At 42.5% G+C, this 22,736-nt stretch overlaps 1 protein-coding gene across 4 annotated transcripts in view; it reads right to left on the reverse strand.

Annotated features, from left to right (window-relative positions):
• The window catches only part of Pou2f1 (POU class 2 homeobox 1), a 153,327-nt gene extending 140,778 nt beyond the window's left edge, over nt 1-12,549 (reverse strand). For 2 of the 4 annotated variants that reach the window (XR_013043377.1, XM_076547913.1), the window contains exon 1: nt 12,409-12,549. Coding sequence is in view for 1 of the 4 variants with exons in the window: in XM_076547913.1 (XP_076404028.1) it covers nt 12,409-12,469 (61 nt within the window). In the remaining 3 variants the exon portion in view is untranslated. The remainder of the gene's footprint in view (nt 1-12,408) is intronic. The other 2 variants (XM_076547915.1, XM_076547916.1) reach the window with 2 other exon arrangements.
• Nucleotides 12,550-22,736: the final 10,187 nt, after the last annotated feature.

The following is a 22,736-nucleotide window of genomic DNA, read 5'->3' on the forward strand; positions in this document are numbered from 1 at the left end:
CATACAGGCAAGCACTCAAGCAGTAAGTTATTACCCCACCAAAATTTGTCCTTAAAGACAAAATACTATACATCACAGGTTTACTACAGCAATGAGGAGTGGGACCCACGGCACCTTCAAATAAATCAAGGAAAAGAGACCAGTAAACTGTTCAATACAATCAAATACTATGTGCCATCTGTAAAGTTTTTTAGAGATAAACAGTATACCAAATAAACAAGGCAATGCAGAATGAGAGCAAGTAGGGTGTATACAACTGGGGGCCAATGCCATTAAACAGTTACTTCTCACCAGAAACAATAACCAACTGTCATGTTGCCTCAGGTCAAAGTGACACCCCTGGATTAGTAACAGCTTGATAAGGGAGAAGAAATGTGATAAAACTAAAGCTTTTTTCTTAGCAGGATTTGTTCCATATAAATTTTCTACTACAACCCATCTAAGAACCATTAAAACATTTTAAAATGTTAAAATAATATGTAACTATGAAAGTCCCGATTATCTTTCTCACCAACCAGATCATACGTGACATACAAGACACACGATCCCTCCGATAAAATTATCCAGATGTGGTTTTATTTACTTACTTATTTTGGAGATAAATCCCCACTCTACAGATTAGACTGGCCTTGAGCTCTCCGGCCTCCAGTTTCAGACTCATGAGAATTATGACTGAGCCGTCACAATCATCTACTATTCAACTCTTAATTCAGAAATGCTAAAGACTTATGGGTTACTAGTATCAGCAATTTGCATACCAATAACTTCCAACTATTTTATATTCATCATCTGGAAATGTCTGAAAGATAGGTTAATATTAGGTTTGGTAATGAAGTGTTCATCTCTCCAAACAGCAAGACAGAGATAAAGACACATAACTAAAAGTTGTGTTCCAGAGCAGTGATATGTCAAGACCCTGTCCTCAAAAATAAAAATAAAAACACACAACTGACTCTTTCCTACCACAGGATCTGGATCTGAGAACTAAATGCAGTTGTTAAATATGGAGACTTGACAAACAGAAACTCAGAAAGCCCCCAATTCTTGCTATAACTCATCATTCAACTAGCCTGCAGCAGAAGTCAATGCCCAGGAGAATAACATTGCTCCTAATTACTTACTGACACAACCAAATAGATCTACCACTGGGATATGCCACTCCAAGTCTCATTAACCCTGTTTGTCACCTGAAATCTAGGAGTGACATTTCATTCCAACAGAGTCATTGTGATTAATATGAATCTGTGCAAAGCATTCGGTACTGTAAGTGATACAAAAACTTTATAAATATGATCACTGTTGGAGAAATCAATGCCTTTTTTGTCAGAGGTATAGAAATTGCCACAAAATCTGACTGCAGATTTAGTCACTAAAATGTATTAAGATCATGAAAATAAATTCACAATGTAGGTAGATATCATGTTCAACTTTTCAGCTTAATCTCAAGTAACAACACTGAACTTAAGTTCCTTGAAAATGCTATTTCCAGTTGTGTGTACGTGTGTATGTTCTTTTCACTTAGAACATTTTCAATCCCACCTTCTACTTCTAGTCTTTGGACTGATCACCTATTCATTCATTCTTTATGCTTCACCATAAACACTACTTCCCCAGGAAGCCCTTCCTAATCCACTTGTCCAGATTAAGGCATCTACCTTGTGTTTCTATAGCACCACCCCATACTTATCAATGAACCACCATGACCACTGTCACTGTATGACTTCTACAACACTGTCGGCTCCGAGGTTCGAGATGTACTAGCATTACTCGACTCTATCTGGCTCAAGGACAAGAGGGAAAGTAGCTCTGTGTTTACTGAATAAAACGGAGGCAGAAGGGTTCGTTAACTATAACCCCGTTCACATTCACACTGAGTACTACCAATTCATGCTAAACTTATGCCCTGTTCATTTACATTCTGGTAAGATGAGCCACATCCTCAGCCACCTCTGTAGTATGGTAATTAAGAAACATCTTAGAGACACTCTAAGCAATAAATAATTTTGAAACGCAACAAGTAATCATTTGATGCTACCAAATCACTGTCAAGTTTTATAAAATAGGGATTTCCAGACTTCACCTGTGTTAGAATCTCAGGTGATGGCTAGGCCTTCTCATACCCCAACCCATTTAATCCAACAAGCACTATTTGCTAACTGCCTACTCTGTTCCTGCTTTCAAAGTTCTTATGAGACAAGATTTTACTTATATAATCAATTAGGGAAGGAAATAAGACTGTCTATAGTGAAGTGCTGAATTAGCTAAATGAACACAAATTAAGTACTAAATTCAGACCTGAAACTAGGGCAGAAGCTCAGACTGAAAAAGAGGCTATTTATGGAAACAAGCTATGAATAGATAGGCCCCTAAAGATAAGCAGGCCATAGACCCTTCATATCAACAAAGGGGAAGGTTTTTAGAACTTTCCCCTAAAGACTTCTAAAAATCTTGTAGAAAGACCTAGGGCCGTAGAAAGTCAGGTCAAGATGCCCAGCCTCCTTGCTCCTAGTGGACAGCAGGAAGAACAGAACAGCCTCATTGTTACTTCTAAATAAAAATACCAGAGACTTTTAAAAGTGTGAAATTTGGCCTGGGAATGCAGCTCAGTGGTAGAGTACTTAAGTAACACTGGGTTTGATCCCCAGCATCACAAAAATAAAAATGAATTAAAAAAAATAAAGTGTGAAGTTCCTCTTAATTTAAATTATGAAAACCTTTTGAAAGTCCATTAAGTGACATCCTAAATCTACACAATGAGGCCCTGATAGGGAACACAGGTATCTCAACTACGAGAACCTTTGTCTATACTCCACATACCACAGAATTCCCAGGCAGAGACAGTGCTGCACAGGTCTCAGAACAGTCCAGACACTTTGGCCTGCCCAAACAAAATAAAATAGTAGGTTTACTTTAAAATCACATCTCAAACTGAAATTGGGGTAGGGGATTGGGAGAAAGAACCAGGAAAGTCTCCAGACAAAATATAGCCATCCTCCTCCCAGGGGCAACTTTTCTAAAATCAAAACTTCTTAAAAGGAATACTCCATTTGTGTGGGGGGGCATGGTGCTTCCTTGTTGGAAGCTTGCTAAGGAAGTAGTGGAAGATAATGTATAGATAGGGGTACCACTAGAAGACAGAATGCAACACTTCCACTGCAGAGGTTTTCAGAGTACTAAAAGAGCACACTTCTCTCCCAGGGGGCTGGATGGCTATACACAGAAATGCACAACCTTCAATAAGAGACCCCGCAGAATCCATCAGAATCCACAAACCCTACCCCTTCTCTACAACAGCACAAGTCACAAAACTGCAGATCTTACTCTGGTGCTCCGCTAAGAAAAACTATTACAGGACTGCAAAGATGCCTCTGCAATCAATTTGTTCCTCCCCCACAGAATACCTCTAACACTGTTGTTATCACCATCTTCTTGTTGACAGAAATAACCACAGATGTCAGTGGCAAAGTCAAAATGAGATGTCAAGGCTCAATCCACATACACATCAGCACACTTGGGCATTACCCCTTACATTCATGTTTATCATCCATTTAACTGACTAAAATTTCTTTTTCAGTTTTCAAAAAGAACATAAATAATATCTGCCTAAAAATGAGTCAAGAATGTTTGAAATTTTAATTCTTAGATGACTCTGCAGTTTAAGAGCACTAACTGCTCTTGAAGAGGTACCCACGTTCTGTTCCCTGCAATCCACACAACAGTTAACATATGCCTGCAACTCCAATTGCTGGGGATACATTTGTGATACCCTTGTCTCGCCTCTGGTGGGCTGATAACCACACATGGTGCACATATATTCATGCAGGCACACATACACATAAAAAAAATTGAACTGAATTCTTCCCTTATTTTCCAAATAGCTCCCTCTTCCAACTTTCTTATACCTATCTGTTCATGATCCTAATCTTCAGGTAGGCCATGTTCAAAATCTTGATATTTCACCCTTTGACTCTAGCTGCTAAACATTTTAAAATAAGGGTACTGTCCAAAACAACTGAAAATTGACTCCTTGCTGCCTAGCAAACAAAATAAATTCAAACTCTTGAACCAAAGCAAGGTATTCACATGAATTCGAAGCTCCTATTGATCAAGCTCCAACCCTGGCTTAATGCCTTCCTAGTCTTCAAAACAGTGCTTATTAAAGCACATGGACCTTAGGAAAGTCACTTAATTTGGCCTTTATTTTACTCAACTATAAAATGGGTATAATAACACTTGCCAGTAAGGCTAACTAAGGTAATGAGAATGAGGCTGCTGCTATAAAAATTAAGGCACTATAAAAATACAGACATTATCATTATGTCATGATTATGGTAATTCTATTTACTCCTGCCTTTAAGAGGAAGTAGCCCACATGAAACACAAAACAACGAAACTTTAAAGATGGAAGTAATAAAAGAAACACAAAACAAATACTAGGACGTAAAATGAAAAATGTACACCATAACTGACTATGCATTTGCTTCCCTTCAGGCTACTAATTTGGCATGAACATTGCATTTGATTTAGAAAGAAAGCTAAGCCAATTAGACAGATCTATATCTGTAAAACTCAAAGTGAACTCACTGGTCAGAGGTAAAATTTCCTCTTAAAGACAGGGCCAGAATCTCCTCTAAAGGTCTATCTTCTGTGTCATACAACTGGACTTGACATCATCATGTCTAACTTGTGCTGTTACACTAGTAGTTCTCAATCTTCCTGATGCTGCGACCCTTTAATAGAGTTCATCATGTTGTGGTGACCCCCAACCATAAAGTTATTTTGTTGCTTGTTGTTGGAGTTTTCTCTCCGGGTCGCCAAGCCCCAGCAGTCCGACAACCCACTTATAAAATAAACACATAGACACTTATATTATTTCAACTGTTTGGCCTGGTGACTCAGGCTTCTTGCTAGCTGTTCTTGTATCTTAAATTAACCCATTTCTATTAATCTATAAGTTGCCACATGGCTCGTGGCTTACCAGTACCTTACATCTTGCTTGTCATGGCGGCGGCTGGCAGCGTCTCTCTGCCTCAGCCTTCCACTTCCCAGAACTTTCCTTTCAGTTGCTACTTCATAACTGCAATTTTGCTACTGTTATGAATTGTAGTGTAAGCATCTGATACACAGGTTATAGTATGGGACCCCTGTTGTGAGAGGGTAGTTCGACACAAAGGGGTGGAGCCCCACATGTTGAGAGACCCACTGAACTAGCCTGAAATCCTCAGAGGGCAGGTAATTGCTTTACTATGTAAGCCTCTTGACTGCACTTAAAGCAATTAAACCAAACACCTCAATTTCTGTACACTTGTTTCTATGAATCCAATCTACTCCTATTTCAAATCACCCTGGGCCCCATCATGTTTCTCTCAGTCAGTCTTCAGTCAATCCTCTAACAGCTTCCCAGCAGAAGACAAATGCCTCTTGGGTCCTCACCTAAACCAGCACAACCCTGAAGATGAGTTTCTCTGCAATGGCCTGCCTTCCTTGCCTTCCCATTCCTCTAAATTATTTCACAGACTTCATAATGCCAACACTCAGAAAAAACGAGACAGGAGGATCTAGAAAGAACTCAAGATCAGCCTGGGCTACACTGGAGTCCCAGCCAGTCTAAGATTACACAGTGAGACTTTATCTTCAAGGAGAAAAAGAAAAGTCTCATCCACACGAAGTCGCCTCTGGTTGACTGTAATGGGGGGGGGGGGGGGATTTACAATGCCCAAAGTCAAGGGTAGGAGGACAACACAGGACAGCCAGCTAGGTGGTAAACAAAACCAGCATGCAGTGAGCCCTGCTCAGATCTCCAGCACCAAAAGAAAAAGAAAATCAGAAATCTATGTTCTTACATGTCCCCTTACACATGTGTATGGTGTTACTTGTGCATATGTGTACATAGAGGACAGAGATCAACACGAACTGCCTTTGGAAGTGGCTCTCTTTATTTTTTGAGACAAGGTCTCTCATTGTCCTGGAATTCACCCATTTCCTGAATAACAGGTTTCAGAAATCTCCCACCTCTACCCCAAACCCACCCAGTGCTGGAATTAGGGATCAAACATCTTACTAGTTGAGCTATCTCCCCAAGTCCTGCTATTCAACAGTCACTAAAAACTGAGGCACAGTTTCTCACAGGGAAGTAAAAGCTTTGGAACAGATTACATCTAAATTACCTTCCAGCTATAACATTCTAGGATGTTTTGATTAATTCAAACTTGAACACACCCTGATTTCTTGATCTTCATTATGTTGCATATTTTAATATGTAATTATATACATTGTTTTAAATTTTCCCTGCTTAAGTAAGCATACCAACCCTACTATAACATTATTTACTTCCTTGTTGTCCACAGAAAGAATGGAATAAGATCAGGTACACAGCAGATATATTTTTATAAGCTAAGAAATGTTAATTATGTTTAAAGATTCATTATAATATCTTGCTGTAGTATAAATCAGTAAAAGGATTTTCTCATTAGCCAAACCATTAAGTGCACAAAACCACGGAAACACCTAAATTAGTCTTTTTAAAGTATTTTCCCTTAAAGCTACTGTAAGTACTCCACTACTTAAGGGGACGTATTAAAACACAAGTATTATAACATGCACAGAATGTTTATTTCCTAGTCATTTCTGTTAACACTTTCTAATGCAAACCAAAAGCTCACAAGGAGAAAAAGAATCTAATATTTATTATTGTACTGATTTAATTTCATCAACTATTTCTATGATTCTAACATAAAAACCAATAAAGTCACAAAGAATTATTAAATAAATCATGTGGCAAATTAAATTATACTTATTATGACATTCTTTCAATATTATCATCTAAGTAAAGCTACTACAAGCACTCACAGAGCTTAATTTTGTGCTTTTTAACTTCTTTAAAAAATAATATAATGCATCCTCTAAATATCTAGTTTTCTAGATAGAGTTTCAAAGGAGAATTTTCTAAATCTAGAAATGTGTTGAATTTTCTTTTGCTCAATTACTAGCTTCATAAAATTTACACAACAATGAACACTTCAGAAGACGGACATTATTAAAAAAGAAGTAAAGTAAGTTATATTAGTCACTGAGTATAGAACGACATCCTATCAATGCTCAGTAAGTTAACAACTAATAGTAAAGACACATGAAGCTCTGTAAACAGCATGCATGGTATGCAACAAGTTTCTTCAAGTCAAAGGTTCTGAAACTCCAAACAGCTCTCATACTTTAAATCCTCAACACACTGTAAATGATGAGTTAGTCAGGCCAGGGCTCCACCTGCTCTCCTCTCACTGGCACTGATGTAACTACTGCAAGAGTTTCTACCAAGAGCTCACCGGCACCTTAGCACAGCAGTATGTAAGTGTAAAATCAAACCGCATTTTTTTAAAAATCTGCTCAATTGTCCTCACTCACAAAATAAAGATGTCACTAATATGCTTTTTGAAAGATGCTAAAGAAACTGCTATTCTCTATGAACTGTAATTATTACCTCTTTTAACCACTCAAAAAGACCCACTTAGATGGTATGATGTAAAAAAATAATTTCAAATACTGGCCCAAAGAGGTTTCTTACAAAAGGAGAGTTAAGTTATCTCACCGGAGGCTGGAGCATTTAAGTGGGCGAGTTTAAGGCCAGCGTGGACTATATAACAAATCCCAACCTCAAAAATCAAAACAGCAAAATCACCAAGGGGCAGAGATTCATTCAGGAAGAATACAGAAATTAAAATAAGGGCTTTATGTCACTGAGTCAAATCAAAACTTTCACTCTAATGCCTAAAGTTGGATTTCTATGACAAAATAAGTAATACGTTCACTCAGACATTTTTGCTCTTAGGAGAGCACGGGTGACCAAAACTGGATGTTTTATCTGTGACTTGTTCTAGTTTCCAAATGAAAATTACTTGAATGATTCCAAATGAAATCACTTCCATTAGGAAAAATACATAATTACTATTCACCAAAATCGTGTTAAAAAGCAAAGAGATGGTAGTCCTGTATCATTAGTTTTAGTGGCACCGAAAATAAGACTACAACAAAAAAAATTAGGCTATGGTTTTCAGCACTAAAAAAAAAAAAATATGATAAAGCAATTGTCACTACACAATGCCACAGTCTTCTCAATACAAAGGAAAACAGTCTGAATTTAAGCCCACACATTTACAACCCATCAAGATAAAGCAATACAGATTCAAGAAACAATTCAAATATTTCATTTATAAATGAAAGCCACTTAAAGTATTCCAGTTCTGTCGTTTTAGAGCACTTGCCTGTGATATTCAGGGTTCTATCACATATCTTTGGTAACCTGGTAAAAGCAGTTTGGCATTCTAAGTCCTAAACTTATTTCAAAATTCTAATGATCAGGTGAATGACGTCTTAACAATTAGCTCAACCTAGGGCAGCAATGAGACAAATTTTGTTTCCTTGGCTACATAGTACCTACTGATGCAGAGAAAAATAGATTTAAAATATGGCAAAACGTTACATCATTCCAACTGAATAATAGCCACCGTTTGTGTTTTCCTTTACTAAAGGCATTTTTTTTTTGAACATGCCAAAATGAAAAGAAATCAAAAGTAAATTGGAAGAGAGAGGTTAAAAGTTACTTTTACAGTAAAGACTTGGAAGCATAAGTCCTTCAGAAATGAAAAACATTTATTCGGTCACCTGTCACGAATGTCAGAGACCTTAATTCAAAAGTTCCATTATAATTAATAGGTGGGGCAAATTAAGAAAGTGGCAACAGATTTTCTAGAAACTTTTTTGGGAAGTTGCCTGACAACCACAAAGGAGACAGGCAGGTTAAGAGGCTTCTGAGGGCTCCAAAGTAACCTAAATACTAGACTAAGCCTACCTGACGATCAGTGTCAAGAGGAGAACAGCCTTTCGGATCACATACCCCCAAAACTTTACCATTAACAAATGTAACCAAAAACAAACTGCTTAAGAAAATCAAGTAATATCTCAAAACTATATATAGAAATCACTACTTTGAAGCAGGATTTTTAAATACCATTCAAAATAAAATGTTCAAACGTGCACAGACAGATCCAAAAAGAACTCTTGAGTCTTTTTCAAGCTACTTCAAAGCACAAGCTTTCCCTTAAGTGTTTCCCCTTATTTTAAATACTATAATTTTAACATAAAAGAATATAGTACCCTTATTTCCCAACTCAGTTTTAGTCAGTATAATAGGCTCCAAAGCCAATGGTCATTCCACAGGCCTGGGGTATACTGTGATTAAGTAGTTTCTTGTAAGATCAAGATTACAAAGAGCAACTAAACAAACAAACAAAAACATAAAATAACCAAGTATATGTATCACTTCCACAAGTATTCTTATTTGAAGTCTACAGTCTCCATCTGAAAATAGGAAGAAATACATTTTTTACTATAGCAAGGACAGCCAACTGAAATAAAAGGCCAGTTCACAAACCTCCCCCTTTTCTGTATAACAAAAAAGGGTAACAGTGAGCTTTATGTGTAAAACGCAATGTGCATTTTATCATTTTGGATAAAATACCTACAGTCCCCTCAGTGGTTAAACTGCAGCTATAAAGGAAACTGTCCTGAGATAAATGCCTTCCCTATGAGAAGGCTCCCCTGCTATACTTCACCTCAGGACAATAAATCACATTAACTGCACCTTGTCCTCTGTCCAATGACATCATCAGTCTGACCACATCTTGGGAACTGGGTGCAAAAAAACATATGCTATTTAAGGCATGAAATCATATTACTGTTTTTGTCCATCCAGCCTCAGGCTTCAGCTCTCTGAAGTGGTCCTTCACCTGAGCATTCTCAGGAAAGCACTCCCCCCCCCCCATCATTCAGGGCCTACCTACTGGATGTGAAGGAGGGAAAAATGGTGAGACCCAGTTATTTTCAGCTGGTTTGCATTGAGTCCCCTAGAGCTGACATTTTGTTACAAATTAAACTGGAGTCTACTATGCCTTCATATATTCACCACAGTGGCTTAACACATTCAACACGACTCCTCACACACTTCCCCTAGAAAGCAACACCTTTTAAAAACAAAACTCTTACAGGACAAACCAGAAATCAAAATTATTGTTTTCTCTCAACAGTAAAAGTTAATTGGTTTTCACAGGCCAATTGTACTAAGTCTAGATAAAACAAAATCAATTATGACACCTTAAAGCAGGGGGTGGGCATGCTGAGTGAGCTGCACGAAGAGGGTAGACACAATGCCTGTGTTTATCTTCTATTTTCACTCATTTAACCGAGACACCAGCACTCAAAGAAAACATAACCCTCTTTCTGTTTTCAGTACTGCTACAATTAAAACAAGCAGGTCTGTGTCGGTGATAGCACACTGGGAGTCCGTGCAGAAACTGGAAAAGCAGCACTGTTGAGAAACCACCCAAGGGTTGTCACCCGGACTTTCTAAACGACCCAGCTACTCCTCAGCTCCTGGAAGGAAAAATCTACCGGTTTTACAGATACTACAAATCTTTGCAAAGCCTGAAGGAGTTTAACTTGGGGAGAGGGAGACTAGCCCCACAAGCAAGTCCTCTATTTGTACTAAACCAGTAGCTCTCATAAGCCTCTGCAAATTGGGAATAAGGTCCACGTTACTACAAACTGTAAGAGAAACTCCTTTTGGGAGAAAACAAGCCACCACAGAGCTGATGCTCAGCTCGAGCTGTTTTTATGCTGGAAGGCCCCAAGAGGATGTGTTCTGCCCGCGGAGGAGGGGACTCAAGTGGCAGTTGGTGGGGGAGTCATTTTGGTTATTAGTAAATAAATCAAGCAGCAGAGAACAAGGCCTAGGCAACTCCTGGGGCAGTCCAGGCCTAGTTCTCTCCTTGTCTTCCTAGCACAGACTGGGTTTGATCTCTGAGCCTTGTGGATTGCCAAGAAGGAGGAGAAAAAAAAAAAAAAAAGAATCATATCGAACCACAAAAGCACATGGGGCGAATGTAAAATATAAACACGGCGTTGGGCTGTGAGTGGCTGTTATTAAAGGTCTGAATTACTAAACATGAGAGGCGGGGAAAGCCAGGCGGCCATTTCAAGAATATAAACCTCCCTGAATTAGACATTATTCAAATGAGAAGCAAGCAGAGGACCCAGCACGCAGCCAGACAGCACCACCACACACAGGCAGGGAGGGGATCTCCGGGTCTAGCCACCACCACCCCCGCTCCCCGCAGGACAGGAGAAATCTAGAATATGATCAACTTGTCAGGACAGCCCTTTTGAGGGCAGGAGGGCAATCCTTTACGGTCGAGTTCTCGGGTGGTCTCCGGGAGCTCCCGGGCCTCGGAACCAGAGGGCCCCCGGGGCCACCGGCGCGTGGGGGGCGGGGGCGTGCGCGGAGGAGCGATCAAACCCGGCTAGCACCTCCAACCCAACTGTCCCGCGACCCCACGGCAGCGGGGACTTGGCCAGACACGCGGGGACCTCTGGGTGCGGAGCCGGGACACACGGACCGACCGAAGCCATTTCCAAGAAGGGGAACTTCCCCGAGGGCTCCTCCCACCCAGCCCAGCCTCCTAAGGGACCCGAGGACCCCCCGAGCGGGCTCCCAGCCCGCAGGCCACCTCGCGGGGGCCCATGCCACGCAGCCCCTAAAGCACAGACACGGACCCCGCTGGGGTCAGGCCGCCGCCCGGGGCACGAGCAGGGCGCGGCCGAGGGGCCGGGGCCGTGACCCCCCGAGCTCGGCCCCCACACGGACCCCCGCCGCGCGGTCGCGGGCAAGGTGCCACCCCCCACCCCGGGCGCTCCCCGCGGCGAGCGGCGTCCCCCTTCAGCCCGTGCCCGCGCCGGCCCCCCAATCGTGGGGGCGCCGCGCGGGTGTCCGGCCACCGGGGTCCGCTCCGGCCTCGCCGCCCACCGGCATTGTGCTCGCCGCCACCTCTGGCCCCTCCACGCCCCCCCCCCAAGCCCGCCCGTCCAGGTCTCCCGCCCGCGCCCCGCCGCGCCCCGCCAGCCCAGCAGCTATGAATATGTAAAATGTCTTTATTGTCCTCTCCCGGTGTCCCGGCCCCGCCGCCCGCCGCGGACCCGCTCGGATTCGGGCACCGTGCGAGGAGGCGGCGGCGGCCGGCGGCGGCGGCGGAGGAGGAGGAGGAGGAGGAGGGCCGGTGCCGGCGGGCGGGCGGGCCGGCGCGGCGGCGGCGGGGTGGGCCGGGGGCAGGAGGAGTGCGGTGGCTTACAGCCCCCTTTGCCCCGGGTCTTCTTCCCCCTCCGCCCGGCCGCCCCGAGCTCCCTTTTCCCCCTCCGCTCGGCGCCCGGAGGGGGCTGTGTCTCCCCGGCCCCCCATCTCCTCGCCGTTAATTATAATAATCCTGAGTACTAATAAATTATGCTAAGTCGCGCGGGGGGGGGGGGCCGGCGGGAGCCGGGCTTGAGTATGAATATGAATATGTAAAATGCTGTAATGATTACCTGCTGCTGCCGCCGCCGCGGATGAACTCTCATCTTGACTCGCTGCTCCTCCGTCCGCCATTTTGAATATTTTAACCAAAATCGCCCGGTCGATAAACCCTCCCTCGCTCCCCGCTCCCCTCCCCCTCTCCCGCCCGCCCTGACCGCCTCCTCCCCTCCCCTCCGCGCCCGCCTCCCGTTCCTTCCTCTCCCCGAGGCGCGCGCCAGGGGGCGCACGAGGCCGGCGCTGCTCGCGGCCGGCCGCCCCCCCCCCCGAAGAGCTCCACCCACCCACGGCGGCGCGCGGTGCGCACGCGCGTCCGGGCGGCAAGGCTCTCTCTCGCTCGCTCTCTCTCTCTTCCCCCTCCCACCCTCCGCCCGCCCCGCCCCGCCCCGCCCCTCCCCACCTCGGCCGCTAATGTGCCCCCAACCTGCCAGTCATGCCTTTTCCCTTCAGGAGCTTTTTATTTTTTATTTTTTTTTTTTTTCCGCGTCGGCTGGGGCGCACGCGCAGTGTGCGCCACGCGCCTGAGACCCAGGGAGGCGCATGCGCTTATCTTCACACACACACACACACGCACACGCCCCCCTCCCTCGTCTCCCGGGGTGTCGCTTCGCCTCCCAGCGTAGCGTGTCAAGCGCTTGTGTGCGTGTCTTCCGCGTTCGTCCCCCTCCCGGATTCGCTCGGGATCTCCAGGGCGCGGGATTGGAAGAGGCCAGCGCGCGGCACGGCGGCTCACCGCGAGGACGCCCACGGGAGGATGAGGGAGCGCGCCCCACGGCCGCCCCCACGGCCGCGCTTTCCTGACGGCTCCCCTCGCGGTTGGCTCGGACCTCGGAGGGGGCCGCTCCGCTCCCCTCCCCTCCGAGGCCATTTCCGGGCCCTGTGGGCAGGTGGGGGCGGAAACGCCCATCGGCGGGCAGCGGGCACGCGGCACCTGCTGGGCCACGCGCGGACGTCCCGCTTGAAATTTGAATCGGCACGAATCTCCGCCCCGCCACGCCGCCGGGGCTGCAGATTCGACCCCGGCCGGCGCGGGGCGTGTCCCCCGCTCTAATGAGCCGGGTGCCGCTCGGGCTCCGCTTGCTGCGGACGCTGGTGTCCCCGGTTCCCTTCCCTTCGGGCCGGGCGCCCTTGCGCGTCCGCCCGCCCTTCCACCCGGGCGAAACAGACAGACTCCATCTGCGCAAGGACTTTGTTTCTGGAGCACCTTTTAAAGGCTCCTTGTAAACCGACCTGGTTAAAAAGGTGGAAGTTGGCAGGAGCGCCACCGCGAATTCCCTTGCTGTGTAGCTCAGTAAATAGGATAATGGGGGAAAGTTTCCACTTGGGTCTTCCTTGGTAATTAGCCAGATTTCTCTTTACTGCTAAAGATTCTCCAAGATGAAGACCCAAATCTATTTCACTCATTCTTAACAAGTCCCACGATTTTCCTACATTTTTTTTCCAGGATAAAAACAAAAATAGTTCGTGGTAAGCGAAGTTAAAAAAAAGTATCTCCTTAAGAGAGATACTATCAAAGTTTCAACTGAGTAAAATTGCAGTTTCTCCCCAAAACAAACAAACAAACGAAAAACAGATCCCTGCCTGAAAGCAATTATTTTAACGGCTAAAGTTTTAATTGTAAGCCTGAGCTTGCTTGCGGAATTTCTTACACTGCACAAGTACAGTTAAAGCTATTGTCAGTTACAGCCAGTGATTTGGGGTGAGATTGATTTATTCGTGGTAATTAAGCCTTAGGGTGTGCACATGACTGCTTAAACCAAATAACAGGACCACTCTATAATTATTTTAGGATACACAAAACCAACACAGTAAAGGAAATGCAACTTTTAACCTTGGTACAATTAATCTTTGGAAATACGGCACAAATTATATTCACCCGTTACTATAGAAGTCTCAGAATATAATTTAAGGTTAAGTAAATAAATAGCACTGCTTCTGGTGGGCACAAATTTGAAGTCATTACCACTAACCTATTTTCTTCCTACTTAATCATAGTTCGTCCTTTGGTTCAAGAAGTAAATGCGTATGACCTTCATCAAGTCATTGAAACTAGTGTATGTGGTATTCATTCTGCACCGGTTCATTTCCATAAAAGGAAGTTTTGTGGGAAGAATTAGGTAAAGAAGAATAATTTTGTGAAGGGAAGAAAAGTTTTAAATAGTCTGTATCAATCTTTTCCATAATGGTTGTATGTATGTTTGCGTCTGGGTCCCCAGTGCCTAGCACAACTCTTGAGTTTAGTAGATGCTCATAAATGTTTATTGAACTTTTAAAAAGCAAATAAAATTGTATGTTTTTTTAAACTGATGAAGTCATTTAAAAATATTAATACCTACGTTCTACCATTTTCTTTACTAGTTGCTAAGTATAAGAAAATAAGATAGTATTTTGAGTTCAGCAAACTTACAGGTATCAACTTTTTTTTAATCTGGACCTGGGAAGGTATGAACCCTATTATCTCAATTTTTCAGGATAGAGGAATTGACTCATAAAGATTGTCCAGTGTCACACCACTCTTGCATCGTGGTGCAGCTGAAATTCAAGCATAGGCAAGGAACCATCTTACCTATTCTTCTATGTCATCTGCTGTGGATCAGGCCATGTCTTTGAGGTCTATGTAGTTCAGTATGTGGGAGAGAATATATTAACAAATTACGTTCTGATTTGTGAATAGGTATGGTTATGTCGCTAAATTTCAAGTATCGACTTAAAAGAAATTATTGAATGGGATTTTGTGACCTTTCTTAAATGAAGCAAATATATTCTGCTTCCTAAAATACATATATGAGGACCAAAATTCCTTCATCATCCTTGGTCCGTGAAGTGCCGCTGTTCTCACCGCACAATATGCTGTTAGGACTAAGCAAGTTAGGTCTTGTCTCTACAGGCAGAGGAATCTTGAGACAAAGAGCGGCACTGCCTTCCTTAAGGAGACCTTAGCTCTCCATGTTGCCACAGGTACTTGAGCTGAGGAATGAAGACTTTCGGAGATACCTTTTAACGATATGTTTGAGTGACTAAGTTAAAATGATCGTTTAAATAAACATTTCACCTGTTCATAAAGATTCACATTCTAACAGAGCAAAGTAATTTGCCTAATGGTCTATGGGTGCATTTGTTAACTATGACAGAATTTGCAACCTGTGTTCTGTGACACCCTCAGGGTTAGCTTAAGGTCAGATTTAAAACAAAGCAAGACCTCTTTACCAGAATGGCTTTGCTTTACCTGTATTGGCGCACCGATGAGATTTTATTTGCAAACATGGTAATACTACTTAATAAACATGTATGGGATTTACTGCCTTGGAAGACTCCACTAGGCTGTTACATGCTTGAAATGCAGATGCTCTGGAGGTTTCCAGATTATTCAAGACTGTTATCTATAAAGCATTGGGATCTTCATCTTCCCTTTTCCATTGTTTACAGTATGTTCAGAAGATATTCTAAGAAAGATCTTGATCCAGCCTTGAATGTTTCAAACATTTTAGTGGATCTCCTCATTCAGCTGTGAAGAGGCCTTCACTCAATGAATATATCTTGGTCACATGTCTTAACATTCATAAAAGTATGGCAAGCCTACTGCCTGTAGCTGACTGATAGAATTTATGTTCTACCCTTAATGTACAATGTAGACTATTTCTACTTCTCAAAGAATGTGCACTGAGATCTTTACAATTCAATACTCATCAAAAAGCTCAATAACATTTATGGAGAACTGTCTGATAGATACATAGCTATTTTCCCCTCTAGTTCAGGGTCAGCAAATATACAATACTGTTCTTGCTACTATCTTTTCCAAGCCTCTGGCCAACTTTAATCCATAACCCCTTTCTTAAACTGAGTTTAGACTCTTGCTCAAACACAATTCTTTCTGACTAGTGCTTCAGGCAGCCATTGGCATCTCATCAGCATTGGCATGCAACATGAAATCCATTTGCTATTTCACCTCTGGATACTCTTAAAAGCCAAACTGTCAGAAAGCCATGAACTTGAAATTCATCATTTTGTCCCCTTGTAAGATTCTTTCCTAGAATTGCTCTTTGGACTTATGTCATCAGCCTACATTACAATCATAAGAAAACCTCTTAGAAATGCATCATGTTTATTGTAGGGGCATTTTTGGAGTGGCTGTCTACTGAGGATTCTTTTTGAACATTAAAGGACAGAGGTTAAGTAGCACACCTAAATTCACTCAGTGAAGTGGGAGATAGAAATTGAAGCAAAGATCGCTTGATTGCAGATCCTTTGCTCCTTTCTGCTTGGTGTCCTCAGACCTGCTCCCACCTGCCTCCCCAGCCTGCCTTCCTCCTGCTGCCTGAATGCAGCCAGACCTTTACCTTGTTTGCGTGCACTGAGGCCCCTATTCTATTGATTCCGTTTTTGCCCTTCCTCGATTTTCTTTGCCTCTTCCTATCTTTCCTTAGAAACTTTTTCTAGATAAACCCTCCCTGCAATTACTCATCAGCTCACTACAATCTGAATTTGCTCCAGTCGTTTTCCTGGAATTACTTCATTGGAAGTCACTGATGACCTCCTAACTGCCAAATCTGATGACATCTTCAGTCCTCATCTTGGCCCATCTCTCAGCAATTTGACAATGTTGATCACTCCTTTCTCCGTAAAATCATCTCTGCCTCTGGCCTCAATGACAAATTGCTCTCCAATTTCTCCTCTTATCTCTCTAACCACATCTTGGTTTTCCTCACTGGATCCTCCTCTTCTTCCCATCTAATATAGGTACTCCTTTATCTCTTTCTCCGAGTTTTAGAGATCTGCCTTTATCTCTCCATGATGCAAGTCTGTTTGATGTCATTATCTCCCCAATTTCAATTGTTATCTTTCTGTTACTGTTAGCCGATTCCTAAATCTATACCTTCAGGCCTTTCTTATTGTCAGAGATGTTACATGTATCTCTTTCACTAGAATATAAACTATGAAGGGCCTGTACATAATCTATGGTAAACATTTTTAAAACACATTTTCTTGCACAATTTCATCTATATCATAATAACTGTCCAATACACATACAAAGTCTTTATTCACAAACAGCAATGGAAACCTATATTTGGCACTGTTCTAGACAAAATATTTTCTTGGGGTTTTTGGAATATCCTGGGATTAGTACACATTTAATTCAACTTTTTAATCTTCTAATCCAGCATAGCTGTTTAAAATTTACGTACTCTAAATATACATTTCCCACATATCAGTATCTTTGAACTCAAGATGTATCTCAGAAGGGGTGTGATTTTAAAATGTATTTTGTTAATCAGCTGGCAGCATTTTAGTGGTATGTGAAATAATGGTACTTCTTACCGTCTGTGTCATTTAAAATTCTATGAAATACCATATTTTTAGTGAGAATTAAAATTTAGAGATGCCATTTTAATTTTTATCAGCTAAGAAATGCTTATTAATTCCGATTTGCTGTGTTTTTAAGGCAGGAAGAGGTGTTTAAAGGCTTTCCAATATTAGGGCTCAGATGAAAGGAAAAGATTTCCATTTGCACAGTAGATGACACCTATAAACATTTCCTCTCTCTACTCCAAAACATAGTAATGCTAAATGAAAATAGAAAAGTGGGGGCAGGCCGAAAACTCATCTCCTTGAGTCAGGAAGAAGACACAAAGGAAAGGCCTGAGATCAGCTCACAGCTTTGTCAGCATAAATCATAGACCCCACTATGAAGGGCATAGGAGAAAGTTTATTCTTGAACCAATTATGAGTGATCATGGCCCAAAAACATGGATATAGACTGCTTTTAAAAATCATGTTCAACCGGGTGGTGATGGCTCATGCCTTTAATCCCAGCACTTGGGAGGCAAAGCCAGGAAGATCTCTGTGAGTTCAAGGCTAGCCTGGTCTACGGAACGAGATCCAGGACAGGCACCAAACTACACAGAGAAACCCTGTCTCAAAAAACAAAAACAAAAAAACAAAAAAAAAAAAAACAAAAAACATGTTCTAGGGGCTGGAGAGATGGCTCAGAGGTTAAAAGCATTAGCTGCTCTTCCAGAGGACCCTGGTCCAATTCCCAGCACCCACATGTCAGTTCACAACTGTTTGTAACTGCAGTTGCAGGGAATCTGACACCCTCACACAGACATATGTGCAACAAAAACACCAATGCACATAAATAATGAAAAGGAATCATCAAAAAATTGAAAAAAAAAAAAAAAAAGGTCCGGTCTGTTAGGATTCTGCCACTCCCGTTACAGGACCGCAAATGAACGCAGCGCAGTCACGCAATCAGCGCATGGGTGGTGTAGCTCCATAAGCCCACCTGCACATGTGTAGGGGAATCCTTAAAAAGCCGGACCAGACTCCTTCCCTCTCTTCTGTTCTTTCCTCTCCCTCCCCCCAACTCTCTCTCTCCTGCTCCTGTCTCTGCCCCAGGCCTGACCACGCTCTCTTCTGTACACCCCTTCCTCCTAATAAAGCTCTGATACTGGGTTTTTGTCATAGCTCATGACCTTTCTTGGAAGGTAACCAGCACCGCTTTTCATTTAAAACTAACACAATCAGGCTCGGGGGTGCATCTATGATCTGTAGGATCTCTATGAGTTCCAGGACAGCCAAGGTTACACAGAGAAATGCTGTCTCAAAAAACTACAACAATCAAAGTGGAAACAGTTTTGTGAAATTTCTAGTTATAAGAACAAAAGGATAGTCATTAGGAATTTTTCAGATACATTAATGGAAACTTCAGGTAGGCAAGAGATCAAACTGCAGTGTTGTGGGAGACAGACCAACAGCCCTAAGCCTAAACAACAGCAGTGCTTCATGCCGGGTGTGAACTGTGGGTGCAACTTCGATGCCCCTGAGCTACTTAAGCTCCTGTCTCAACAAAAACAAAAACATCAAGGCTATAAAAGCAGAGCTCTAGCACCAGGCTGAGGGTGGTACCTGTAATCCCAACTACCTGGAGGCTGAGGCAGGAAGATCATGAGTCCTGTAGAGGGGCAAGAAGAGCCAAGAGTCCCAAGGCAGAGGGAGGGATGGGCTGGGGGAATTAGGAAAATGGCAGTTAAGAGTACTTACTCCACAATCATGAGCTTGGGGGTGTGTGGGGGCGCGGGGTGGTGGTGGTGCAGAAACAGAAAGATCCCTGTGGCTTGCTGAAATCCAGTCTAGCTGAGAAAACAAAAGCCCCAGATTCAGGGAGAGAGAGACCTTGCCTCAAAGGAGTATGTGGAGAATGATGGGGCAGGGGGCAGAGGCACTGTGTCTGGAGATGAGGAACAACAGACTGTTAAGTGCAGGGCCACAGTTCCTAAGTATAGGGATGTGCTCAGCCGTGGAGGCGCACGCCTTTAATCCCAGCACTCGGGAGGCAGAGCCAGGCAGAACTCTGTGAATTCGAGGCCAGCCTGGTCTACAGAGCGAGATCCAGGACAGGCACCAAAACTACACAGAGAAACCCTGTCTCAAAAAAACAAAAAAGAAAAACAACAACAACAAAAACACCTCAGTATAGGGATGTAGGGTAGAGGAAAGTACTTTTTTCCCTTTAGGGTTTTGTTTTATACAATCCCGGAACAGGACTGTGTCAAATGCATGATGGTCAGAGGGACTATAAAATTCAGAGAAATTTAGTAACTTGCCTAAATCACGTAGGGGCTACAATTTGAATGCAGGACCACTGACATCAGCTTTTCTCACATAGGAGGCTGCCCGCCTTCTTTGTCTTCTCTCAGGAGAGAGAAACTAGTATTTCTCATTGCCAGATAGTACTGATTGCTATTTACTTTCTCATCTATTTCATATTATGATAATGTTTTCCTGGAATTGGATGATATAATACTAGAAATTGAAGATGTTTATTCGCTACAAAGATTACATATGCAGGCTTCCTGTCATAATCAAGGGAAGTTGCTCACATCATTTATGATTTCCAGTCTTCTCTGTAGATGATAATGCTTATTTTAAGAATTGGGTTTTACTAAGCTTGCTGATCTTCCAAAGGAAAGTAGATGATGGGGGTAGTAGGGGGCAGTCACATACCCTTTTGATATTTATTGAGTCTGGAGTCCACCTTAAATTGGTTTGCTGGGAAATATTGCATGTGATGAATGATGTAGTATTTAAATGATACTGTGGATGTTTTCCTTTGTAATAAAGCAAATTATTCTAACAAAACTATTTTGTTTCAATTCTTCATACAAAATTCATGTTTGAAATCCATCTAGGCCTTAAAACTTTAAATTTCCATAACAAGTTTTATGCATTATTAAATTTTATGCACTACTGCATTGTGCTCTTGAAATTGATTGTACAATCTAATTAATTCAGAATATTAACTACAATTTCCATAAAATGAATAGGATAATGTTGATGGGGGTGAGATGGAGCGCTAAGATCATCTCGTCCCCCTCTCTCCAGCATCCCAATTATGTGTATACTAAAACAGTTTCTCTGGAGGTCCCCTAGCCAGTAACTTCAATTTGGGGAAACACAGCCAAGATCAAAAGTTACTTTAAAATACTCCCAAATAGACAACTCTTAAAGACTTATGCTTCATTCTCAGGCATACATTTCCAACTTTCTGTCAAAAGTTAAAGTCCCATTTTTTTGTTTGTTTTTTTAATTTGCTTGTTTTGCTTCTGTTAGCCAGAGTTTTCATAAGCCACGGGATTTCTAAACCTAAAGTAGATAAATTATCAAATTAAAAGTATGATGAAGCCGGGCGGTGGTGGCGCACGCCTTTAATCCCAGCACTCGGGAGGCAGAGGCAGGCGGATCTCTGTGAGTTCGAGGCCAGCCTGGTCTCCAAAGTGAGTTCCAGGAAAGGCGCAAAGCTACACAGAGAAACCCTGTCTCGAAAAACCAAAAAAAAAAAAGTATGATGAAGGCAAATCTATTCCTTGAGACTGCCTCCCTGAGAAGCAAAACACATCCTTGGCAACAATGGAAGAGAGCAAACTGTCCAGAATGAATAGAAGACCTCAGAAACCATGGCGGTCCAAGGGTTCTTTATCTTAGAGAGAGCAGCCCTGTGCTACCAGAAGAGCCTGGGGGCCTTACCATCTCATGTTACAAAACGTGATAGATTCTCAAGGCAACTTGGGGAAAACTTGGCACTCCCCAGACACTCACCTCTATTAAAGAAGGTAGTAAACTATTGTATAAAATGTTTTAAATCTTAAAGGGCTGTTTAAATGACTTAGGAAATTGACTTAGGCAGAACATCAATTTTCTAATACTATAACACAAGTAAAAATATATTAGAATTGAATCCTCTTCTGAAAAACAAAAAAACTACATAACCTATGTTGGTATCAAATAACTCAGCTGTCTCAAGACCCAGACAGACTCTGGATACAAATAAGGTCAAACTATCATCAATAACCCAAAAGTTTCTACGCACAACACCAATCCACATTGCTTAGAGCATCAGCACAGCCCGGTCCCTGTTCTAGATCTGTGCTCCACGTACACAGCCAGTGAGGAGAAAGCTCCCCTGGAACCCTCTTGGCCATGAATGTCATAGCAAACAGCTCCAGGACCCCTTGCCATCCTGCCATGCAGAGTCTAGCCAAATGGCAAGAGAGCATCTTACTACCAGTGTGGTGAAATCTGTATCGTGAGCCAAAAATATCACTGCTTGTGCCTCAAGTCCATCCAAGTGCTTCAAGAAAACTTTTGTTTTTAAAAACGGCCCCTATGCCCCCTCAGGTCAGAGTGAGGAACAGATACCATGCGGTATTTATTTAAGGTTTAGTATTTTCATTTTAAAATTTTGTTTTCTTTATGTACGTGTGTGTATGTGCATGGGTTTATAGGTGTCTTGGCGCCTGCGGGGGTCTGAGAACAACTTTCAGGAGTGAGTTCTCTCCTTCCATCATGTGGATTCTGGCAACTGAACTCAGACCATCGGGCTCAGCAACAGTGCCTAAACAATCGTGCTAGCCCCATTTACTATTATTTTTAATTGTGTGTATGTGCCCATGTATGTTCATGTGAGTGCAGGTGTTCTTGGAGGTCAGAGGCATTGGATCCTGGCTAAACTTACATGTATAGAAGTATTTCATGTGCGGCATATGTATCTGCTTCCTGATCGCAGAGAAAAAACCTTCAACTTTTCATCATACAATATAAAATAATTGTAGAGTTTTCATATATAACCTTCACTGTGGTTACATTTCTCCTATGCCTAATTTGTTGAGAGTTTTTAATCACGAAAGAATTTTGAATTTTGTCAAATGTTTTTTCTACACCAACTGAGAAGAATATGGTTTTTGTCTTTTTGGTTCCGTCTTGTTAGTGTCTATGTTTCTAGAAATTTATCCGTTTCTTTTAAGTCAGCCATTTTTTGGCATAAGGCTGTTTACAGTAGTCTCTT

Source organism: Peromyscus maniculatus, chromosome 11 (assembly GCF_049852395.1).
Source record: "Peromyscus maniculatus bairdii isolate BWxNUB_F1_BW_parent chromosome 11, HU_Pman_BW_mat_3.1, whole genome shotgun sequence".
NCBI lineage: Eukaryota > Metazoa > Chordata > Mammalia > Rodentia > Cricetidae > Peromyscus > Peromyscus maniculatus.